Raw genomic sequence first — 21,466 nt, 5'->3', positions numbered from 1 at the left:
ACTAAAATAGTTAACATCATGAGTTTAATTTTCTATACTTTAACATACTTAAGAAGATGTGCACTTAGCCCCATGTTATTTTTTTTCCTGTATTTTATCTTAACTAAGGTGTTCACGTCTTGTTTTTTGTACTCCTGAAATGATGGCTATACTTTATGTGTGTACTTCTGTGTAAATTTTTTACTATTTTCTGAGATCTAAGTCCTTCAGAACATCTGGATATTGGAATCTCTTTGAAGCATTGAAATATAGGATATAGGACTGCACTTCTTAAGCAGTGTTATAGCTCACTAAATACCATTTCCTTTAATACAGTCATATAAAACTGCATGCCTAAGTTCGTTTCCACCAATTTGCTTATTACTTCTATGAATCAGGATGTTTTGTTTTCTTGTTATGGTAGAGTAGAAAGAACACTGAACTGAAAGTTAAGAACCCTGTTTGGTTTTGTTTTTGTTTTTGTTTTTGAGACAGAGTCTTGCCCTGTCGCCCAGGCTGGAGTACAATGGCGCAGTCTCGGCTCCCTGCAACCTCCGCTTCCTGGAACCCTGTTTTGTTTAACAAAACCTTGGTCTCACTGTGTCTCCTAGAATATGTAATTTAAATTCTGGCTCTGAAATTACAGGGAATTGTGGTAGTGATTTGAGAACCCTTTCAGTTCTAAAATAGTAAGATTCTCTGGTCAGGTTGTTACTAATCTTGATTTCTTTTCAATCATGTTTCCTCCCAAAACACACACTAACATACTCCATCACACTCCACATTTTGAATACCATTTGGGGAGTTATTTTTTTTTAAGTATATAGGATTGCTAATTAGAGTTAATTTACTTTGGGATTAAAGTACTCTTCATATCTATTGTTTTATTAGTAGGGGTCTTATAGTAGGATAACAAAATTTATTTAAACCTTTTAATATATTTCTAAATGATCAGAAAGAATGCTTGATTCTAAACATAAAATACATTTACTAATCTTTTCTCGATGATTAAAACCCTTGTATCAATGAAATAAAAAAGTTTTTGTACAACCAGACTATTGCTGTTCTTTATAGAATGCTGAAAACAATAAATCTGTAGTGTTATGAGTTTGATTTTTTCAAGTTTTCTGAAGTTTAAGTTCTCCCACCACGTTCAGTTTTAAGCTATCAGCATGAAGTCACTGAACATGGAAATAGGAAGAGATGTACACAATTGTTTGCCTACTCCAGCTCACAGTTGGAGAGGATACAGCTAAGTGAAGAGGGGGCAGAGGCAGATTTGTAAACCTGAAGTAATGAGATTTATTTCCTTGTGTGGTTGCTAATTTAGCTCCTATGAAAGAATTCCCCATATATTTTTGAGGACTATGGTAGGGGGTACTCATACATTAACTTTAAGTTCAGGAATGTTTGTGAAGAAGGTCAAATTAGTTTCATTATTTTAATCAATACTGACAACTAAATCCTTAAAGTGGATGATAAAAGGGGACTCTAGAGAGATGGTTATGGTAACATGTAGTATTTATGACTGAATTGACGTAGGGGGGATTGATTTAGTGGATTCAAAATGAAGCTTACAATTCTGTGCCTTTACAATTTTACCCAAATTCAATTTCAGCCTGAGTTTTTGACACCGTTAACAAAGTAGTTCTTCAAGGACTCTGAAGGATGGAAACAAGTAAAGGATTATGTATTTAGAGTGAAGAGTAGTATATCCTTTCTAATAGTGAATTAGGAGGGGGACTTAGTATCTGATTCAGACACTCAGGAGAAGGAATTTTTTTCTTTCACAGATAAGCCACTCAGTTGCTTTCTCTCAACAAAAAAAAGTCTGAGTCAGTTGATCAAAAGGCCTTCTAATGGAGTAAAACTTTTCTCAAAATCTACTCAAAGTTGTCAAAAATCTACCCAAGAAAACTAGGAATTCTATTTTAATGATTTTTCAAAAATTTCTATTTTTTTTTACATAGAAGATAAAGACCTTTTGTAGAAGATTAATACATATTATTATAATTTTATGTGATTGGTTATTATATTGATCTTATTAACATACCTTTAAAAAGGCCAACTCTTAATGTGCGTGTGTGTGTGTGTTTGTGTATGTGTATATGTATATACCTTTTCCCTTGAGATTCCTTTCAGTTCTAAAATACCAAGATTCTATGGACCTCTGTGTGTGTGTGTGTGTGTGTGTGTGTGTGTGTTGCACATATAGTGTCTATATGTATACCTACACATTATGCAGTATATAGTATACTCTACCATTCTTACTGTTTTTAAAAAAGGTCTTCGTAGTCATTTCTCTGAAAAACTAATGTGGCATCAGGAGCATAACATTTATTATAGGATTGTTTTCTGTGGAAAAAGCAGCTTTTACTTTTATCATTTTGACATAAGGCACCTTTTCCAGGAAAATATTCTGCCATGAATGTGAAGATCGCCATTACTGCCAAACGATCACCCTCTCCTCTAGTCAGGCAAGTCTACAAGATGACCCTTGCATATATATTTATCATGCTCATCCCCCTCTTCTGCTCATTCCTGTGTCCTTTCTTCTCTCATATAAATACTGCTCTTTCATCAAGATTTAAGTGTAGCCTCTTTAATGAAGCCTCTTTAAATTATGACATATCACTTAATCTATAGTCTTTGTGTGTGTGGTTCTCGTCAACAAAATTTTAAGCTGATTTTGAAATGGTTCCTATTCTGTGCTATTGCAGTGAAAGTTCTCTTAACTGATGTTTGGTTAGCCAGTGCTCTCCATTCCCTTTGTATGCTCTACTGACTGATAACCTTAGCATTAAGACTAGGCTCTATTACATCTATCCACTTCTGTTTCCACCCTTGGAGTTTTATGCTTATCAAAAGTCAGTTGTGTGATACCTGGACCCCACCTCCAGAAAATCTGATACAATTAGTCTGTAGTGTGACCTGAATATTGGTGATTTAGAGGAGACAGATAATCAAACACGTTGAAACAAAAGTTGTGTTTGTTTTTGAGCCTAAATATCCCAGTTACACTTTTTATGATAATCAGGTAGTTTAATTAACACTCAACTTAGATTGAAGAAATATGAATATGACAAGGTACTTTCTATGAAAACCAAGTCACTTGCTTTGGAATTACTCGCAGCTGGTTGAAGAGTGTAATTGAATTAAGTGAGCGAAAGGCAACTATGAAATTTGAAAGTCTTCAAGGACTCTGCGTGCAGATTTGTTCACAAATGTCTTTATTGCCATGCCATTTTAAAGAAACTGGAAACCATAGGTTTTGCAGTGTAGGAACAGTTCATAGTTTTTTCAAGACCCAGGTCATGTTAATACCACTCAGCAGAGCCTTCACCAAAGAAAAAGTCTTATTCCTACACAGGAAGATTTATATAATTGAACTTAAAGTGAAATATATTCATGGCTCCCTCTTTTGATCGAATGTTTAAATTTACCTACTGCCCAATTACCAGTTTTTTATACACTCCATCCCTGTGTATGTATATGTGTGGTTTTATGTAGCTAATATAATCATAGACTCAAAGATGTAATAAGTGTTGTTAGAGAAAACAAACTTTGGGAAATGATGTGACTTGCTGAATTTCATAGACTGGCACTGATGCCTTTGATTTGAGTAAAAGACCCATCATTTGGGAGAGTCTTTTGTTAGAATCAAAGGCATCTGTGTCAGTCCAGTGCGTTTTCCAGAAATACTTGATTTTGGTAATGTTTTGTGCTACTGATGATGAGCTGTACACTGCTTAGAATAGATGGAACAAGTGAGGCAATTTACAATCCTAAACTCAACCACATATTTGGGACTTTCCTTGCCTTTTTAAGGGATTGGCATTAAGTAGCCATGGGACAAAAAGAGCTTCTCAGTACATATTCTACTTTAACACTTTAAGGAGTAAGGAAGCAATTGTTGTTTGTGCCTCCTGTTGCCATTCTCCAAACACCCATTGTAAACAGTGCTCCGACCCTGAAAAAGGAATCAATAAATCAATATGCATTGAGTGCCTCTAATAATGTTCGAATCATTACTTTTCCATGGGGGATACAGCTATGAATAAAACAAACACAGTTGGCTGAGTGCAGTGCTATGTGCCTGTACTCCCAGCTACTCAGAAGGCTGAGGTAGGAGGATCACTTGAGCCCAGCAGTTTGAGGCTGCACTGTGAATATGCATGTGAATAGTCATGGCATTCCAGCCTGGACAACATAGCGAGACTTTATTGAAAAAAAAAACAAACAAAATGAACAAACAAAAAAACAGACACAGTCAATCTGTGCCTTACTGAGATTAATGTTCTAACAGCAAATAATTCAACTGTAGGTTGTAAGAGCTATAAAAAGTGGAAAGTTTGGTATTATTAGAATGCATAACTGGAGACAGGACCTAGTCTGAAGGAATAGTGGAGAGGGTGGGGGTCAGTGAAGGTTGGCATGTGGAATTGACATTTTAGATGAACTTTAATGTATAAGTGGGAATTGTCAAGTGAATGGGGGGAGAGAAGGAAAATTTATGGAGAGTAGGCAATGCCAAGCAAATTTGGTAGAGGGAATAGTCTGTCCAGAGGCACTGAGAGTAAAAGGGGCATATTTGCACTTGACAAATGGAAAGAAAGCCTGTGAATCTGCATAACAAAGAGGAAGGGAGAGGGTGAAATAGATGGTGATGAGGAAATACACAAGGGCTTTCCGGTATGGAAGATCTTAGAGAAGGTGTTTATGCTTAGTCCTAATAATAATGGGGTGTTATTGCAGTTTTAAAGCTGTATATATCCTATTTTAAAAATTTGACTGCTTTATGGAAATTGGAATGCAAGGGAAACGAGTGGATGTGGGAGACCTGTAAGTAGAATGGTGGCGAGGGATACGATGGTAGCATTAGAGACAGAGATGAGGGCATGCAAAATTTATGTTCAGAGAGACACACTTTATAGTCTTGTTTTGCTTTTGTGCTTTCAGTTAAAATTTCATTAGTTGTTTGCATTCCTAGTTAACCTTCTTAATTTTTTCTTGCAACCATTCTGTCAAGATACATAAGCTTCAGGGGCCTACTATAAATGTTTTCAAGCTAGGGTTAATTGTATCACTTTTTTTGGTCATATAGGGATTGTGTTCTTTTATTTTTAAATTCAAGAAATTACAGCTTATTAGTAATAATAAAGCTCAAGTGTTGGTAATAAGATGCATTATGTAATAGCCCGGTTGTTTTACTAGACTAAGAATTATATGGGGGAATATTTTAAGCAAAATGAAAAAGAGTTTTGACTGTTGGCATAATGTAAGAATAATTGATACTAAGAGCTCTAATAGAAAGCTATGTCGTAAATGCAGTAGAAGTATGGCTATTACATAAATGAAATATTTCTTACTCATTTTCACATTGCATTTATTACATATTTATCATGTCATGATTTTAGAAAGTACTTCACTGTCATCAAAGTATTTTCCAATTTTGTTAAGACAAACATTACTAGAAATTGTTAGTATATATCCTGATTTATAAATGGGAAGAAGTGTGCTATTGTTCTTCCTAATCTAGAAAGTTCTTTTGAGATTTATATTAAGTTTGCATGTCAGTGGAAATAAGTCAAGCAGAAGGAAAATAACCTCAGAAAGAGATAAGATATCGGTACTGTTTTTCCTATTTTTCCTACCCTCAACATATTTCTGTATTGAAAAAAGAAATCTGTACATCAAATTTAAAATAATTTGTATGTATTTGCATTGCTTGATAATTTTATTCGTTTAAAATGTCATTACATCCTCTATAATGAATCAAGATGGATTTAAAATGTGTTCTAAATTGGTAACATTTATTTTGTTTGAAAGTTTCAGTAAATTAAATAAACAGCATTGTACCATGAAACAGGACAGATGTAACTTGAAATATTATATATTCTGCTTTCTTCTAAATTTGTCACAATGAACCTTTTATGGATTAAATGAGCTATGGCCTATACTAAGTAAATTTTGTTTTTATAAAATTTTCAAGTATGGATGATTTTGAATAAATGTTCATGTAAAGATTTTTGAAAGATGCTTACACAGATTGTGATTTATTTTTTTAAATAAGAAAAAAGAGTTTCTAGAGACTGCTAGGTTTAAGTTTTTATTTTAGGTTTATGTTGAGACTGAATATTGTTACCAAGTTTAGTTATATGCTTATATGCATGGCTCTTATATTCTAAATAATGTTAATTAATTCATCCTCGGATTACTGAGCTTAGGGATCCACCTTTTTATGTTAATTTGTTTTCATGTTCATATACTTACGGCTTTCTCTTTAGTTTCATGTATACAACAAACCTTAGTGTTAATAACTTATTTTTTTACCTGAAAACAGCCATTTATTTTTCAACATCATACTGACTCTTTAAGGCTTTTTTTTTTTTTTTTCCCAAAAAGTAACAGTAATTAAGTCAGCATCTTCACTAGCCTTTTTATTGTATGTGTGGGTAATTACCATAATGAATTATGGTATACTTTTTTGGTTCCTCCATTGTCTAGCATCTTCATGAATAGACTCTTTGTTTTCTATCTACTTGGTATGTTCCTGGGTGAATTAATTTTAGTGCGATTTTATGAAAAAGAACATTATATTAAAAAATCACCCAATCCAAGGAGAGATATAAATTGTTTTCGAGTTATCTATTGTGTTTTTTACCTGTTTCACTGGTATACTGAATTAACAGTATCTTTTGAGGTCTGTTGCTTTTGAGATAGAGTACTAGGTGACTTCTTAAAATTAGTAATCACCTTTTCATGAGTATTCTAAAGGCTTTTATATGTGTGATATTTTACATCATTCTTTATACCATTTCCTTGTAATTAGTTATTTCTAATGGTTAAGGCTTTTTTTTTTTTTTGGTGAGATAGCTCTGTTCCCAGGCTCGAATGCAGTGGTGTGGTCACAGCTCACTGCAGCGTTGACCTCCTGGGCTCAGGTGATCCTCCCACTTCAGCTTCCCTAGCAGCTGGGACTATAGGTGCATGCCACCATGCCTGGCTAATTTTTTGTAATTTTTGTAGAGACAGTTTCACCATGTCGACTAGGCTGGTCTTGAACTTCTGGACTCAAGTGATCCTCCTGCCTCAGCCTCCCAAAGTGTTGGGATTATAGGCGTGAGCCACTGTGCCTGGCCATGGCCAAGTTTTTAAGTGCTAGTGTATTCAAACAGAACGTTCAGAACATGTGTTGCATAGCTAAAAAGACGAATGTGGAGAAATCAGAAAGAGTTCAGAAGAAACCAAGAAATGTTTGAAATGCTCTTTTAAAGCAAACAAAACTATTCAGAATTCCTTATGTATTCTTATGTTGGGGCTGAGAAAGTACATGATATACTATTGTCAGATTCACTTCAAATTTAACTGGAAAAAATTAATTTCTTTTTCTATTTTAAGCCTTTAGATAGTAGTTTTAAGCTTTGGCACATAAAATAATTCAAGTAATATTGTTAGAAGACTTAGTGAAGTAGATTTGATTTACTTTGAATCTTGTGAAACAGTACTAACAGGTAATAATGAATGAAAATCTCAATTTAAATTTACAGGCTCAGATAATCATGTTGTTTGTCAGTAGTCATTAAAATGAATTTATATTTTCTGATAAAGCATTTATATAATCCTTTTATGTAATGTGTTTTTTATAAGGTCAAAAGAAATAGACTGGCAACCTTATTTTACTACACGCATTGTAGATGACTTTGGCACACACTTACGAGTATTCAGAAAGGCTCAACAGAAAATAACAGAGAAAGATGATCAAGTGAAAGGTAATATCTTTATTCCATTTGAAAACTAGGATTTAAAAATCTGTTTTCCTTTCATCATTTTATATATCTTGAATTGTTTTTCTTTAGGTACAGCAGAAGATCTTGTAGATACCTTCTTTGAAGTTGAAGTTGAAATGGAGAAGGAGGTTTGCCGTGATCTAGTGTGCACTTCCCCCAAAGATGAAGAAGGTTTTCTTTTAATTTAACTTTTTTGACAATAGTAGCTGGCTAGAGTCAAGTTAGCAGAACCAGTGAAAAAATCTAAGGGTAAAATTATTCTTACTTAGGGCAGGTAGCATAGTAAAGATGCTATTCATTTTATTTTATTTTGTAACTCTTAAAAGTAGTTTCCAGATTCTGTTTTCTTCTTTAAAGGTCATCTTTAATAATTAACTGGTCCTGGCTGGGTGCAGTGGCTCATGCCTGTAATCCCATCATTTTGGGAGGCCGAAGGGCCTGGATTGCTTGAGTCCAGGAGTTCAAGACCAGCCTAGGCAACATGGCGAAACCCTGTCTCTACTAAAAGTACGAAACATTAGCTGGCTGAGGTGGGAGAATCACCGGAGCCTGGGAAGTCAAGGCTGCAGTGACCTGTGATCATGCTATTGCACTCCAGCCTGAGTGACGAGAGTGAGACCCTGTCTAAAAAAAAGAAAAGAAATTACCAATCTACTTTTAAAATATAGCAAACACAAACATTTTATGACTGAATTTTTTTATCTGTAGTAATTTCTCTTCCTCTTGAATTTATTATTTTTGCTTCAGAAGTATACCTGTTACCATAAAATATTTCCTAAGGGAATGATACAGTGATTTCAAATAAAATTTATAGATTTCAACGGGCTTGTCTTTTATTGGTAGGAGTTTACACGAGACAAGTTTTAGCTGAGGACGTTATCTTCCCAGTTTTGCAAGTATTAAGTCTTTGTTAATTGGCACAGTTTTAAATTAAGAGGATCACTTATGCAATTATATTCCCAGAAAGTGTCAGCATAGGAACAACTATAGAAAAGCCCTTCTAGTTGTTGAAATTGTTTTCTTAGATTTTGAAAATGTTTTAAATATTTTTATTTATTTCTTTGTTCTTCCTTTCTTCTTTTCCCTTTTCTTTTTATGTTTATTGTATAATTCAGCTTTTAATGGCCAGTTTATTAGCACTGTTAAGAAGTATAGTTGACACTTGAACAGTGAGAGGGTTTGGGGTACTGACTCCCTGTGCAGACAGAATTCTGTGCATAACTTTTGACCCCCAAAAACTTAAATACTAACAGCCCACTGTTAACCATAACCCTTATCAATAATGTAAACAATTGATTAACACATAGGCTAGTATCTGCATATATTTTATGCATTCATGGCATACCTTTTTGTGAATTTTTTTGATATTTCTAGGCTATGCGGTTCATCTCTTGAGTTTTTTAAATTGTCACAAATCTCTAAAAAATTTTCCAATATATTTACTGAAAAAAATCCACATATAAGTGGACCTGAGCAGTTCAGACTCTTTGTTCAAGGGTCAATTTATATTACAGTAACTTAGAATGTAACACATAGATATACTGATGTGCAATACTTTTATGTAAGTTGAGCTCTCTTAAATCAGCAGAATAGAAGAGCATACTCTTTTTTTCCTTTGTTATAGCCTGCTGAGATGGTGGAGGTGTCTTCTTGAAAGAAGAATTACAGCTATATTTTTAAATGTGTGAATAACTTTTAAGTATGGAAATCTAATTAATGTGTGGTAGAATTACAGAGTACCTGGTCCATCTAAAACTATTTTGGGAAAAAAGACTTGTAACGAAATTTTTTTATGATTCAAAGAACTGGTTAAAACAGCAAAATTAAAAAAAATTAAGTTGATTAATGAATAGTTACTACTTGGAGAATAATGAAGGAATTTTTAATGAATACTGATGTGTACTAATTACTAAAATAAGCCATTGTAACCAGGGAACTGGTTATTTCTGCCTTTTTAAATGTATCTTATATATCAAGAGGAAGTGTAGACTTTATATTTTCTAATGTTATGATAGCTACTTTTTCTACTTTTAGGATTCCTAAGGGATTTGTGTGAGGTCTTACTATATTTATTGCTACCTCCTGGAGATTTCCAGAACAAGATCATGCGATACTTTGTCAGGGTAAGCTTAAACTCATACCAAATCATACCTGTAAAAAAATGTAGAGCAGTAGTTTTCAAAATTTTTGGTCTTAAGACCCTGTTACACTCTTAAAAATTATTGAAGACTCCAAAGAGCTTTTGTTTATGTGAGTTTTCTTTAAAATATTTACACAAGTGAAGACTAAGAAATTTTTAAAACATGAAAATATGCAAGCATGTATTTCATTACCTAATAGCTCGATACCATCATAGCATTATGTAACTTTGTAAAGGTCACTGTGTGTACATGAAAGAACAAGAGTGAAAAGTTAAATAATGTCTTAGCATTATTATGAACATGGTGTTGAAAGGGTCACCTGAAACCCAAGCTTCGGGGGAACTTCAGGTTCATGGAAACCTCCCACTAATCCCCCAGAAGTCTCTGGCTGATAGTTAGGTGCTTTGGTTTTTGGTTATGACAAAAGTTTGTTTTAAATTTTCTTATACCCTAGTGTTATCTAAATCAGGTTAGATAAAAATAACATTTTTGGATAGAAACTTTAAAAACTGTACAGTTAAGATTATGTTTTTTAGCAATTGGAAAATTAATGTCAGATGAGAATAGTAGTCTTGGACTTGTTATTCCCTGAGTATTAACCTTCAGAGTAAAGTTCTGTGTGTAAATTTAAAGGAGTAACATTTGTCTTTGGCTGCTGGTAATGATTTAGAAAGGCTAGCTACACAAGAACATGTCCTGGTTGAATGCGTAACGTGAAAGTTTTGAATTTTCCTAAAAACAAAAGCTTATGATCTCTTTAGTCTGTCCTGCAAAATAGATAACAATTCCTGGGACTTGCTTTTATGCTTGCATGTTATTGTTTATAAGCAATACCATACAATTTCCTAACATCTACCTAGCTTGGGGTTCAGTGTGCTTCTCAGGTATGTTAATGGTACTTATGTGAAGTAATAGAAAGTGCTTAGTTTTGATGAGAGGAGCCTGATACGTTAACTATATATTGTTAAGGCCAATTATTTGGGCTGGTCATTATGAAGGGTGGCAAGTACCTTGATGTCTATCACTAGATTCATATCTGCCACTTAAGGAAGATAGTACTAGTCAGGTATAGCATTTGTTCATGCAGAGTATCCATTTGGCATAATAATCTGTTTACATATTACTCCAGCCAGCTACTGTTACGTGGAATCTCAGCATTATTTCGCATGTCTTGCCATCTTTTCCTTATTGAAACTCTATTTTCTCCTTTCTTTCATGTCACTGGTCTCATTTTTAGTCACCTTTGCTTTCCTTTTTAGTCATGTTTATACTCCTTAACTTCTCTTCTGCTTAAATTTTGATTATTCAAGATCTTAAGTCCCAAGACTTTTTCTTGCTCATCCATTACTGTGGCTTTAAACGCCTTTCCAAATGCTAATGAGTTTGAAATTTATAGCTTTATTTCAGATTTACCTTCTGAGCTCCGGGCAACTCTGAGCTGCCCTCTTGAAATCACCACTTGAGTGACTCACAGCTTTTTAAAACTGAAATGTCCAAAGTGGAAGTCTTATTCTTACCTCCATATCCTGTGTGCCTTTTAGTCTTCTCTCCATCCTAGTAAGTGGTATGATCATCTAGTAAATTTTTCAGATCTCAAGTCCTTCAGGAGGCTTATAGGTTCGCATGTAGTGTGGCCTTATTTACCTCTCTAGCCTTCATGCCAAGCAATGTCATGGAAAACCAGAACTGGACAGTAAGTGCAGTAAAAAACAGACCTTATCCAGCAACTGTTGCAGTAGGGGAAAAGTGACCTTGGTTTAGGACCGAACTCAATTCTGAATAAAAAAGAACAAGTTGGGATTTATAGCCAAGGAGCAGGCTGGGGATCAGTGGATGGAAAATTACTAAAAGGAAACATCAGATGTAGTGGGAATTCTGGTTAAACAGACTTAATAGGATTCTTGTTGAAAGCAGGATGGGATGTTCAGACACAAAGGGTGGGGACTGAGGAATTTAAGGTGAGGGAGGTTTGGCTAAACCCACTTGATAGAATTCTTGCTAAAACTGCAATGAAAAGATGAACAGACATGGAAACTCAAAGGTTAAGGCATAAATGGGTGGAGGATTCAGAGGAGCCTAAGTTTGGTCAAGGATAGTCTTTGTTAGTGGTCACTATACTCCAGCCACACTGGCATTTTCCCCCAAAAGTGCCATTTTCCTCCCTGCCTCTCATGTCCTTTTTTTCTCTGTTAAGAATGATTCCTCGGCCAGGCGCGGTGGCTCACGCCTGTGATCCCAGCACTTTGGGAGGCCAAGGTGGGCGGATCACGAGGTCAGGAGATCGAGACCATCCTGGCTAACACGGTGAAACGCCGTCTCTACTAAAAATACAAAAAATTAGCTGGGCATGGTGGCAGGCGCCTGTCATCCCAGCTACTCGGGAGGCTGAGGCAGGAGAATGGCATGAACCCAGGAGGCGGAGCTTGCAGTGAGCTGAGATCGCGCCACTGCACTCCAGCCTGGGCGACAGAGCCAGACTCCCTCTCAAAAAAAAAGAAAAAAAAAAAAAAGAAAACCCGATTCCTCTTATTCTATCAGCTAAATTGTATTCATTCTTCATATCTCACTACATGTCGCTTCCTTAGAGATGCCCTCCCTGACCACCCAATCTAAATCTCCCTCATAATTCCCTGTTATTATGGATAGTATCCAATTGTTTTCCTTCATAGCATTTACCATATTTTAAGATGGTAATTTGGTTGTTAATTTGATACCTCTTTCTCCCAGATGAATTGTAACTCTAATGAGGACAGAGATTATATCTGTATTTATCATAAGTATATACTTAGTGCTTAACATAATACTTGGCACATAGCAGATGCTCAGACAATCAGTTTTAATGCAAAAGGAAACCCATTTACCCTCTTGATGGCTGTGGTGCATATGCTACTGCAGCTTCTTGAAGATTAAGTTGACTCCTAAGAGCCATGAATGAAAATCTGCCTTGCTACAGGAAGTTATTTAAAATAAGTAGGATTTTAATGAGCACATTTTTAAAAAATAAATTTCTCTTTTAGGCCAGTATTTTATTACTTTTTGGTTGAATCTAATTAAGTGAGGATAATTACAGAGCATGCATTCAGCAAGTCAGTTTTTTTTCCTTTAGCTCTTTCTTTGTTTTCTTTTGTCAGTAATTCTAAAATTTCTCACAGGATATTTTTGTTTAGATTAAATAACAGATGAAAGAGTTTTAATTTTCTTTGTACGGATACTTTGTATAGATTGTGTAAGTCACAGTATTTGAGATAATTGCTATTTAATTGCCTCTACTTTCTTGCCATTACTATGTTTTATTCCTTTAAAGATATGGCTTCAATGATTTTGTATCTTTTAGGCCCCATGTTTGACAAACATTGCTGTCTTCTAAAAATTGGTGGTCTTAAAGTAGGATTTATGTGGAAGTGGCTACTTGCTTGGAATATTTAGAGCTCTCACTAGGACCTCGAGTCATATGACTAGCCCTTGACTAACCAAACCCTTTAATGTGACAGATTAGAAGTTTTCTTATACAAATCGACTCATTGCACCAACTAATAAACACAAAATTTAATCAAAAATTTTCCCCAGGTGTTTTTTTCTCCTTTTGAAAAGAAGCATTGGAGAAAGTGTGTGTGCGTGTGTGTGTGTGTGTGTGTGTGTGTGTCTCTGTGTGTGTGTGAGTAAACTTTCTCCTAACAAAGTGCATTTTAAAATTTGAACATGTGGCCAGAGACATAATTTGAAGGAAGGAATTACATACGTAAATACAATTTTGAAGAAGTAGGAGACTAAAACTAACCTTGAAAGAAGCAATTTTTTGTCATTTCAGACTGTAAAGTGTCTCCAAAGACATTTCAAAAAAATTACTGGTGCCTCCATTAGTGCTTTTTGGAAATACTGATTCATCATGGGGGTAATAGTTGGCAGAGACTTGTACAGCTTACAAAAGAGACTTGTACAGTTTACTAAAAATAAAGACCACCTTCTGTGATCCTTTACTTAGAAAAATTTTACATCCTGTTAAGCTTATTGTTATTTAACCTCCCCCAATATTCTTAAGAAATTAGGTTTCATAAATTTATATATTACTGGCACTAAAGGGTAATACCAGCTGAAATCATTGTATTTATACAATCTACTAAATTCTTAGTTTCTTTTTTTCTACTCATTTATCAAATGCCTGCCATGTTTAAAACAATGACCTTAAGAAGATGGGATGAGGAAGGTAAATATTTTTGAGAATAAATAATTCAATAGATAAGTTGACCAGTTCCACTCATATGGAGGTTTCCTAGATAGTTGCCTCTATTAGAAAAATATAAGACTTATAATTACAGAGAAAATGTCAAGTGTTAAATGCTATAGATACAGGGCATGAGTATTTCAAGCATATTTCTGTTGGAATGATCAAGATTTATTTAATAGGGTAATTGATTCTGCAGTCAATTGTTCTGCATAGGAACATAAACAACTGTAAAGAATGGGAAGGTAGATTTTAGAGAATGTTGAATCGATTAATATATCTATTATTTTAAAAATGTTTATTAGGAAACTATTCAAACACAGAGAAGCATAGAGAATAATACAGTAGACATTTATGTACCAACCACCTAGATGTAACCAGTGTTGATAATGTACTGTAGTTGCCGTTTCCTCCCTTGGTAGTAGTTCTAAAATCAGTTTGTATCCTTCCCTTTTCTTTTCTGTTTCTATAGTTTTAATAAAGATAAGTGAATCCATAAACACTGTTAGTCTTATATTTTGTCTTTTTAAAATTGACATCAATGCTAACATACTTAGAGGTATCATCTTGCTTTATTTCACTCCACAGTTGTTACTGTGGAGATGTGTCCAAGTTGATATAGGTAACTTAATCTCATTTATCTAAACTGAGGCATAGTAGTTCATCTTTTTATAAGACTGTGTTGCTTATCAAGTTCTAGTTACATGTATATCATACTTTTCTTAAGTAACAGCATTGTGTTAGAATATTTACATTATGCTGTTGATTTCAGAAATAGATTAAATTTGTTTTTGTTTTTTACTTTTTTTTCAGGAAATCCTTGCACGAGGAATTCTTCTTCCATTAATAAATCAACTCAGTGATCCTGATTATATTAATCAGTATGTCATATGGATGGTAGGTGCCTTTTAAAATTACAACTCTGTTTTAGAAATAATTTTTTAAATGTAAAAATATAGTTGGGAGATAGGGTGTTTAAGCAGTAATTTATTAAAGAAATTAAGTAAAAATGTTTCTGAAGTAATCTCTGTGTTTCCAATATTTTTATTTGCTTATATTTTGAATGTGTTGGCCAAATTCTCTTTAAGAATTTTGTTGATTATCGTCCTTGCGGTTATGGTGCTACTACTGTTTCTTTAAAAAAATAGAATATTTTACTACCTGTGTCTATAGATGATGAGTATTTTTAATGGCTACTATTTGATTTTTAAATACAACTTGGGATTTGAACTACTTGACATGTAACTCACATTTTATACTGTATAATGGGGAAAATATGGAGGACAGAATAGTAGAATGAGAACCAGAAGATCTGGATTCTAGATGTTTCTGTAAGTTGCCTAGTGTCTGTAGTAGTTAACTCAATAGTTTTCTTCTGTCAGACATATCAAAGACTTAGTTATTACTAAGTCCACAAGCCCTATTTTTTTTTCTTTATAATGTATCCTTTTCCTTAATAAACTCATGGTCAAGGAAGAATTGTAAATGGGCCACCTTCTGGGAATACTTTGATACCTACTTCTAGATCTTTGATTTATTTTCTTAAATCTGGGATTTCTACTCTACATTTGTCTTCTTTTAACTCAGTGTAGCTTTCTTAAGAAAGAATTACTTGATTGTTCTTTGATTTCCCTTAGGCATTGTCAGACTTGCCATTGTTTTATTTTTTTTTTTTACTTTATTTTTATTTATTTATTTTTGAGATGGGATCTCACTCTTTCATCCAGGCTAGAGTGCAGTGACAATCTTGGCTCACTGCAGCCTCCGCCTCCTTGGCTCAAGTGATCCTCCCGCTTCAGCCTCCCAAGTAGCTGGGACACAGGCATGCACCACCACATCCCGCTAATTTTTTGTACTTTTGGTAGAGACATAGTTTTGCTATGTAACCCTGGCCAGTCATGAACTCCTGAGCTCAAGCGATCTGCCTGCCTCAGCCTCCCGAAGTGCTGGGATTACAGGTGTGAGCCATTGTGCCTGGCTGCTGTTGTTTTATTTTTGTTGTTGCAAAGGTTTACCCTTCGACCAGATTGTAGTACCTGCAGACAAAAGTTGTTATTAACTGTGTACTATTGGAGCCTTTCCTGGAGACCATGGAACTTGATTCTTCTTTTCCTCTGTGAACTTTTTTAGACTTTGCATTAGGCACTATAAAAGCTTTGAAAATACACATATCTGCACAATTAAAACTATAAAAAAGTGAGTCTCCTTTGGCTAGGAACTCCTAAGAAGTTATTTTAAAGTGATAATCAAATTTGTGACAATCTATATTTAAAAATTTTAACAAGTTTTTAATTTTTAAAAATTATGGATATGTAAGAGTTGTACATATTTATGGAGTACATGTGATATTTCGATATAAGCATACAATGTATAATGTTCAAATCAGGATAATTGGGGTATCCATCAGATCAGCATTTATCACTTCTTTGTGTTAGGAACATTCCAATTCCACTCCTATGGTTATTTTGAAATATACAATAAATTATTGTTAACTGTAGCCACCCTGTTGTGCTACTGAATGGTAGATCTTACTCTTTCTGTCTGACTGTGTTTTATACCCATTAGCCATTCCTTCTTTATTTCCCCTCTCAGCATCTGGTAAAGAAACATTATTTGACACTGTATCTCCATGAGTTCAGTCTTTGTTTTGTTTTGTTTTTAGTTCCCACATATTTGGCCTGCTGTGCATGGTTAATTTGACTTAACATAATGTCCCTCAGTCAATATTTCATTCTTTTTTTAATGGCTGAATAATACTCTATTTTGTGTATGTACCATGTTTTCTTTATCCATTTCTTTACATTCTTGCAAGCATTTGTTATTGCCTTTCTTTTGGTTAAAAGCCATTTTAACTGGAGTGAAATAGTATCTCATTGTAGTTTGTATTTCTATGATGATAAGTGCTGTTAAGCATTTTTTAATAACCTGTTTTCCATTTATGTGTTACCTTTTGAGAAATGTCTAATCAGATCTTTTGCCCATTTTTAATGGGATTCTTTTTTTTTTTTCCTATTGAGTTGTTTGAGTTCCTTATATATTCTGGTTATTATTTCTTTGTCAAATGAGTAGCTTGCAAATATTTTCTCCTATTCTGTGGATTGTCTCTTCCCTTTGTTGATCATTCCCTTTGCTGTGCAGAAGCCTTTTAGCTTGATGTGATCTCATTTGTACATTTTTGCTTTGCTTCCCTATGCTTTTGAGGTCTTATGTAAGAAATCTTTGCCCAGACCAATGTCATGGATTGTTTCCCCACTGTTTTCTTCTAGTAGTTTTATAGTTTCACGTCTTAGATTGAAGTCTTTAATCCATTTTAAATTGGTTTTTCTGTATGCTGAGAGATAGGGGTCTAGTTTCATTCCTCTGCGTATCGATATCCAGTTGTCTTGGCACCATTTATTAAAGTGACTGTTTTTTTCCCCAATGTGTATTTTTGGCACATTTGTAAAAAGTGAATTTACTGTGAATGTGTGGGTTTATTTCTGTGTTCTCTATTCTGTTCCATTGGTTTATGTGTCTGTTTTTATGCCAGTACCCTGCTGTTTTGGTTACTGTAGCTTTGTAGTATAATTTGAAGTCAAGTAATGTGATGTCTTCAGTTTTTTCTTTTCTGCTTAGGATTGCTTTGGCTATTCTGGGTCTTTTGTGGTTCCATATATTAATACATTTTGGGATTATTTTTTCTATTTCTGTGAAAAAAGTTATTGATATTTTGATATGGGTTGCTTTGAATTTGCAGATTGCTTTTCGTGCTATGGACATTTTAGCAATATTGATTCTTCCAATCCATGAACATGGAGCATCTTTTCATTTTTTTTGTGTCTTATTCAATTTCTTTTATCAGTGTTTTACAGTTTTCCTTGTAGACATCTTTTACTTCCTTGGTTAAGTTTATTCTTACATATTTTATTTGTGATTATATGGGATTACTTTTCTTGTTTTCTTTTTCAAATTGTTCACATAGAAACACTATAGATTTTTGTATGTTCGTTTTGTATCTTGAAGCTTTACTAAATTTGTTTATCAGTTATTTTTTGTTGACTTGTGTTTTAGTCATCTCACTAAAGATATGAGTGGATTGTACACCACAGTTGCAGTATTATTCTGTAGTTGTCTGTGTACTTAGTATCAATGAGTTTTATACTTTCAGATGATTTCTTATTGCTCATTAACATGCTTTTCTTTCAGATTGAAAAACTCCCTTTAGGATTTCTAGTAAGACTCATCTGGTATTGGTGAAATCCCTTAGCTTTTGTTTGTCTGGCCAAGACTTTATTTCTCCTTCAGAGTTGACAGATAAATTTGCAGGATATATTTTAGGTTGGAAGACATTTTTTTTTCCTTCAGCACTTTGAATGTATGAATGATCCCACTCCCTCCTGGCCTGTAAGGTTTCTGCTCAGATGTGTGCTGCCAGACGTATCAGAGCTCCTTTGTGTTATTTGCTGCTGCTGCTGCTCCTCCTCCTCCTCCTCTTCCTCTTCCTCCTTCCCTTTCTTCCCTTTCCCCTCCCCCTTCTCCTCCTTCTCCTTCTCCTTCTTTTCCTTCTTTATGCAGCTTTTAGGACTCTTTATTTATCCTTGACCTTTGAGAGTTTGATTTACATGCCTTTGGTCATCTTATTTGGATTGAATTTTATTGGTGTTTTTCGACCTTCTTGTACCTGGATATTCATGTTTTTTTCTGGGTTTTAAAAGTTCTTTGTTATTATTTCTTTGAATAAACTTTTTACCCAGTCTCTCTCTTTACATCCTCTTTAAGGCCAATAAATCGTAGATTAGCCCTTATGACACTGTTTTCTAGATCTTGTGGGTATGCTTCATTTTTTTTCAGATTCTTTTTTACTCTATGTGTTTTCGTATAGCCTGTCTTAGCTCGGTTCTTCCTTTTGCTGGACCAATTCTGCTGTTAAGATACTCTGATTAATTTTTCAGTTTATCAATTGAATTTTTCAGTTCTAGAGTTTGTTTATTATTTCAGCCTCTGTTAAATTTCTCAATAGAATTCTGAATTCCTTCTCTGTGTTATCTTGAAATTCTTTGAGCTTCCTCAAAACAGCTCTTTTGTATTTCATGTCTGAAAGGTCACATATTTCCTTCACTTCCAGAGTGGTCATTGGTGCCTTATTTAGTTTCTTGAGGTGATGTTTTCCTGGATGTTCTTGGTGCTTGTAGATGTTCATTAATGTCTGGACATTGAAGAGTTAATTATTTATTTTAATCTTCTCAATCTGGGCTTATTTGTACCATCCTTGTTGAGAGGGCTTTTCATGAAGTCAAAAGGGGTTGAATGTTGTAACCTAAGCCTATGGTCACTATGCTATTTCAGCACTAGTGGGATCCCTAAGCCCAGGAATACTGTGACTCTTGGAGACTCCTAAATACACTGCCATGATGCACTTCAGTAAGATAAAGGAGAATTCCCTAGGTTACCAGACAAAGTCTTTCATGCTCTTCCCTCTCTTTCTCTTAATTACAAAGGGTCTCTTTCTGTGTAATGCTGCCTAGAGTTGGGGAAACAGTGACATGGACACTGTCATGGTCACCATGGCTGGCACTGTGCAGAGTTGCACCTCAAACCTTGCAGAGCAGCACAGTACTGGGGCTTGCCTAAGGCCTGTGGCCACTGCTGCCTGGCTGCTGCTGCTATTTATTCATGGCCCAGGACCACTTTAGTCAGCAGATTGTGAATTCTGCTAGGGACTGGGTCTATCTTATCAGGGCAACAGCTTCCCTTCTGGCCAAGGGTGGGTCTAGAAATGCTGTCCAGGAGGAAAGATGAATATTCTTGGGTTTCAGCAATCTGCCTGGTTTTTGGTTTTACTGCGGCTGAGCTGGTACCTAAGTTTTAAGACACAGCCCTCTGTATTCCTCCCTTTCCTTCCTCTGAGTGGAAGGAGTCTTTGCTGGAGTTACACTGCCTGGAAGTGGTGGAGGGATGACACAGACACTCTGCTGGCCACCATAGCTGGTGTTACACTGGGTCATACCTGAAGTCTACTGACCGCCGAGAAGAGTGTATGTAGCACCAGGGCTTGCCCTAGGACTGCAGTGCTTGTGGCCTGACTGCCACTCATATTTATTTAGTGCCCCAGGCCACGTCAGTCAGCCCATAGTGAAGCCACCTGGATTCGAGTTATTCCCCCTGAGCTGAGAATTCTGCTCTGGCTCAGGGCTGGTCTAAATGCTCCTTCCCTGGGTGCTAGTGGAATTCTGTCCTGTGCTGTGACAGAGCAGTTCTCAGTTTCAAAGCAGAGTTCTATACTTACTTCACTCTTCCTCCCACAAGCCCACAGATTCTCTTTCTGTGCTGTGCTGTCCAGGGTTGAGGGGAGGGGTGGTGGAGGCAATGCGAGACTGTCTTTCCTACCCTTGTGAATGCCACTTTCCTTGATATTATGCTCAAACCAGGTACTGTGATCACTCACCTAATTTTATGGTTCCTATGAAGGTGCATGGACGGTTGTTTAATATGGTGTTCCTGTGGGGAGGATGATCGCTGGAGGCTCTACTTGGCCACCTTGCTCGGCCTCCTCGAATAATGTATATTTAAGACCATTCATAGCAGCATTGGTTATAGTAGCAAAAAATGGAAAGCAACTTCAATGTCCCAAATAGGGGATTAGTTAATATATAATAACACATTGATACAATTGAATACTATGTACCCATTTAAAGTGATGATAGTATATCTTTATGAACTTGAAAAATTGTTAATATCTTTTGCATGAAAAAGATAACTAAAATTAGCATATATGTTAGATAAATATCCCATTCTTTAGAAAAATATACTTATTAATGACTGTAATTCTCATAGGATATACAGTGAAATGTTAATAGAAAGGTAGTAATTTTTCTTTTTTATGTATTTCATTTCACTTGCAGTGAGTATGGATTATGTAATAAAATAGTATGTTTTTAAGCGGTAGAAACTTACATGCAAAATTTATAAACATTTAAGTTAAAATTCAGGCAGGGTAAATAATAATAAAATTTGTTTAGTAGTACAGAAAATGGATATTGTATACTAAACTTAAATAATCAGGATATAATTATTAACTCTGGTCCAAAAATGGAAGCAAGTTGAACAGAATGTTATGGTTATCTCTCACTCATGGGATTGGGAATTATTTTTATTCCCCTCTGTCTCTATACAGATATTTTTTAGTGTTCAGTTTTCTGTTTCTGAGCATGTATTAACTGCATTAACTGTAATTACGTATATAGTAAAAACATTTTGGAGTGGGCTTAGCCTATATTCTAAAAATATTTCAAACTGTTGGGGGCAGCAAATAGCTGAATTACTGATGGTTCTGCAGAAACCTCACTTCTTGCCTC

General features: G+C 35.0%; 1 protein-coding gene across 15 annotated transcripts in view; it reads left to right on the top strand.

Moving 5' to 3' along the window:
- The window catches only part of SNX13 (sorting nexin 13), a 148,024-nt gene that overhangs the window by 57,130 nt on the left and 69,428 nt on the right, over window positions 1–21,466 (top strand). For 10 of the 15 annotated variants that reach the window (XM_063814063.1, XM_016957120.4, XM_518985.8 and 7 more), the window contains 4 exons: window positions 7,630–7,751; window positions 7,839–7,940; window positions 9,804–9,892; window positions 14,946–15,029. In XM_063814063.1, the coding sequence (XP_063670133.1) occupies window positions 7,630–7,751; window positions 7,839–7,940; window positions 9,804–9,892; window positions 14,946–15,029 (397 nt within the window). Of the gene's footprint in view, window positions 1–474; window positions 2,457–7,629; window positions 7,752–7,838; window positions 7,941–9,803; window positions 9,893–14,945; window positions 15,030–21,466 lie in introns of those variants that run through there. The other 5 variants (XM_063814069.1, XM_063814068.1, XM_063814070.1 and 2 more) reach the window with 2 other exon arrangements.

The sequence above is a fragment of the Pan troglodytes genome, chromosome 6, assembly GCF_028858775.2.
Source record: "Pan troglodytes isolate AG18354 chromosome 6, NHGRI_mPanTro3-v2.0_pri, whole genome shotgun sequence".
NCBI classification, from domain to species: domain Eukaryota; kingdom Metazoa; phylum Chordata; class Mammalia; order Primates; family Hominidae; genus Pan; species Pan troglodytes.
Note: the sequence above shows the minus strand (reverse complement) of the source record. Positions and strands in the feature narration are given on the sequence as shown.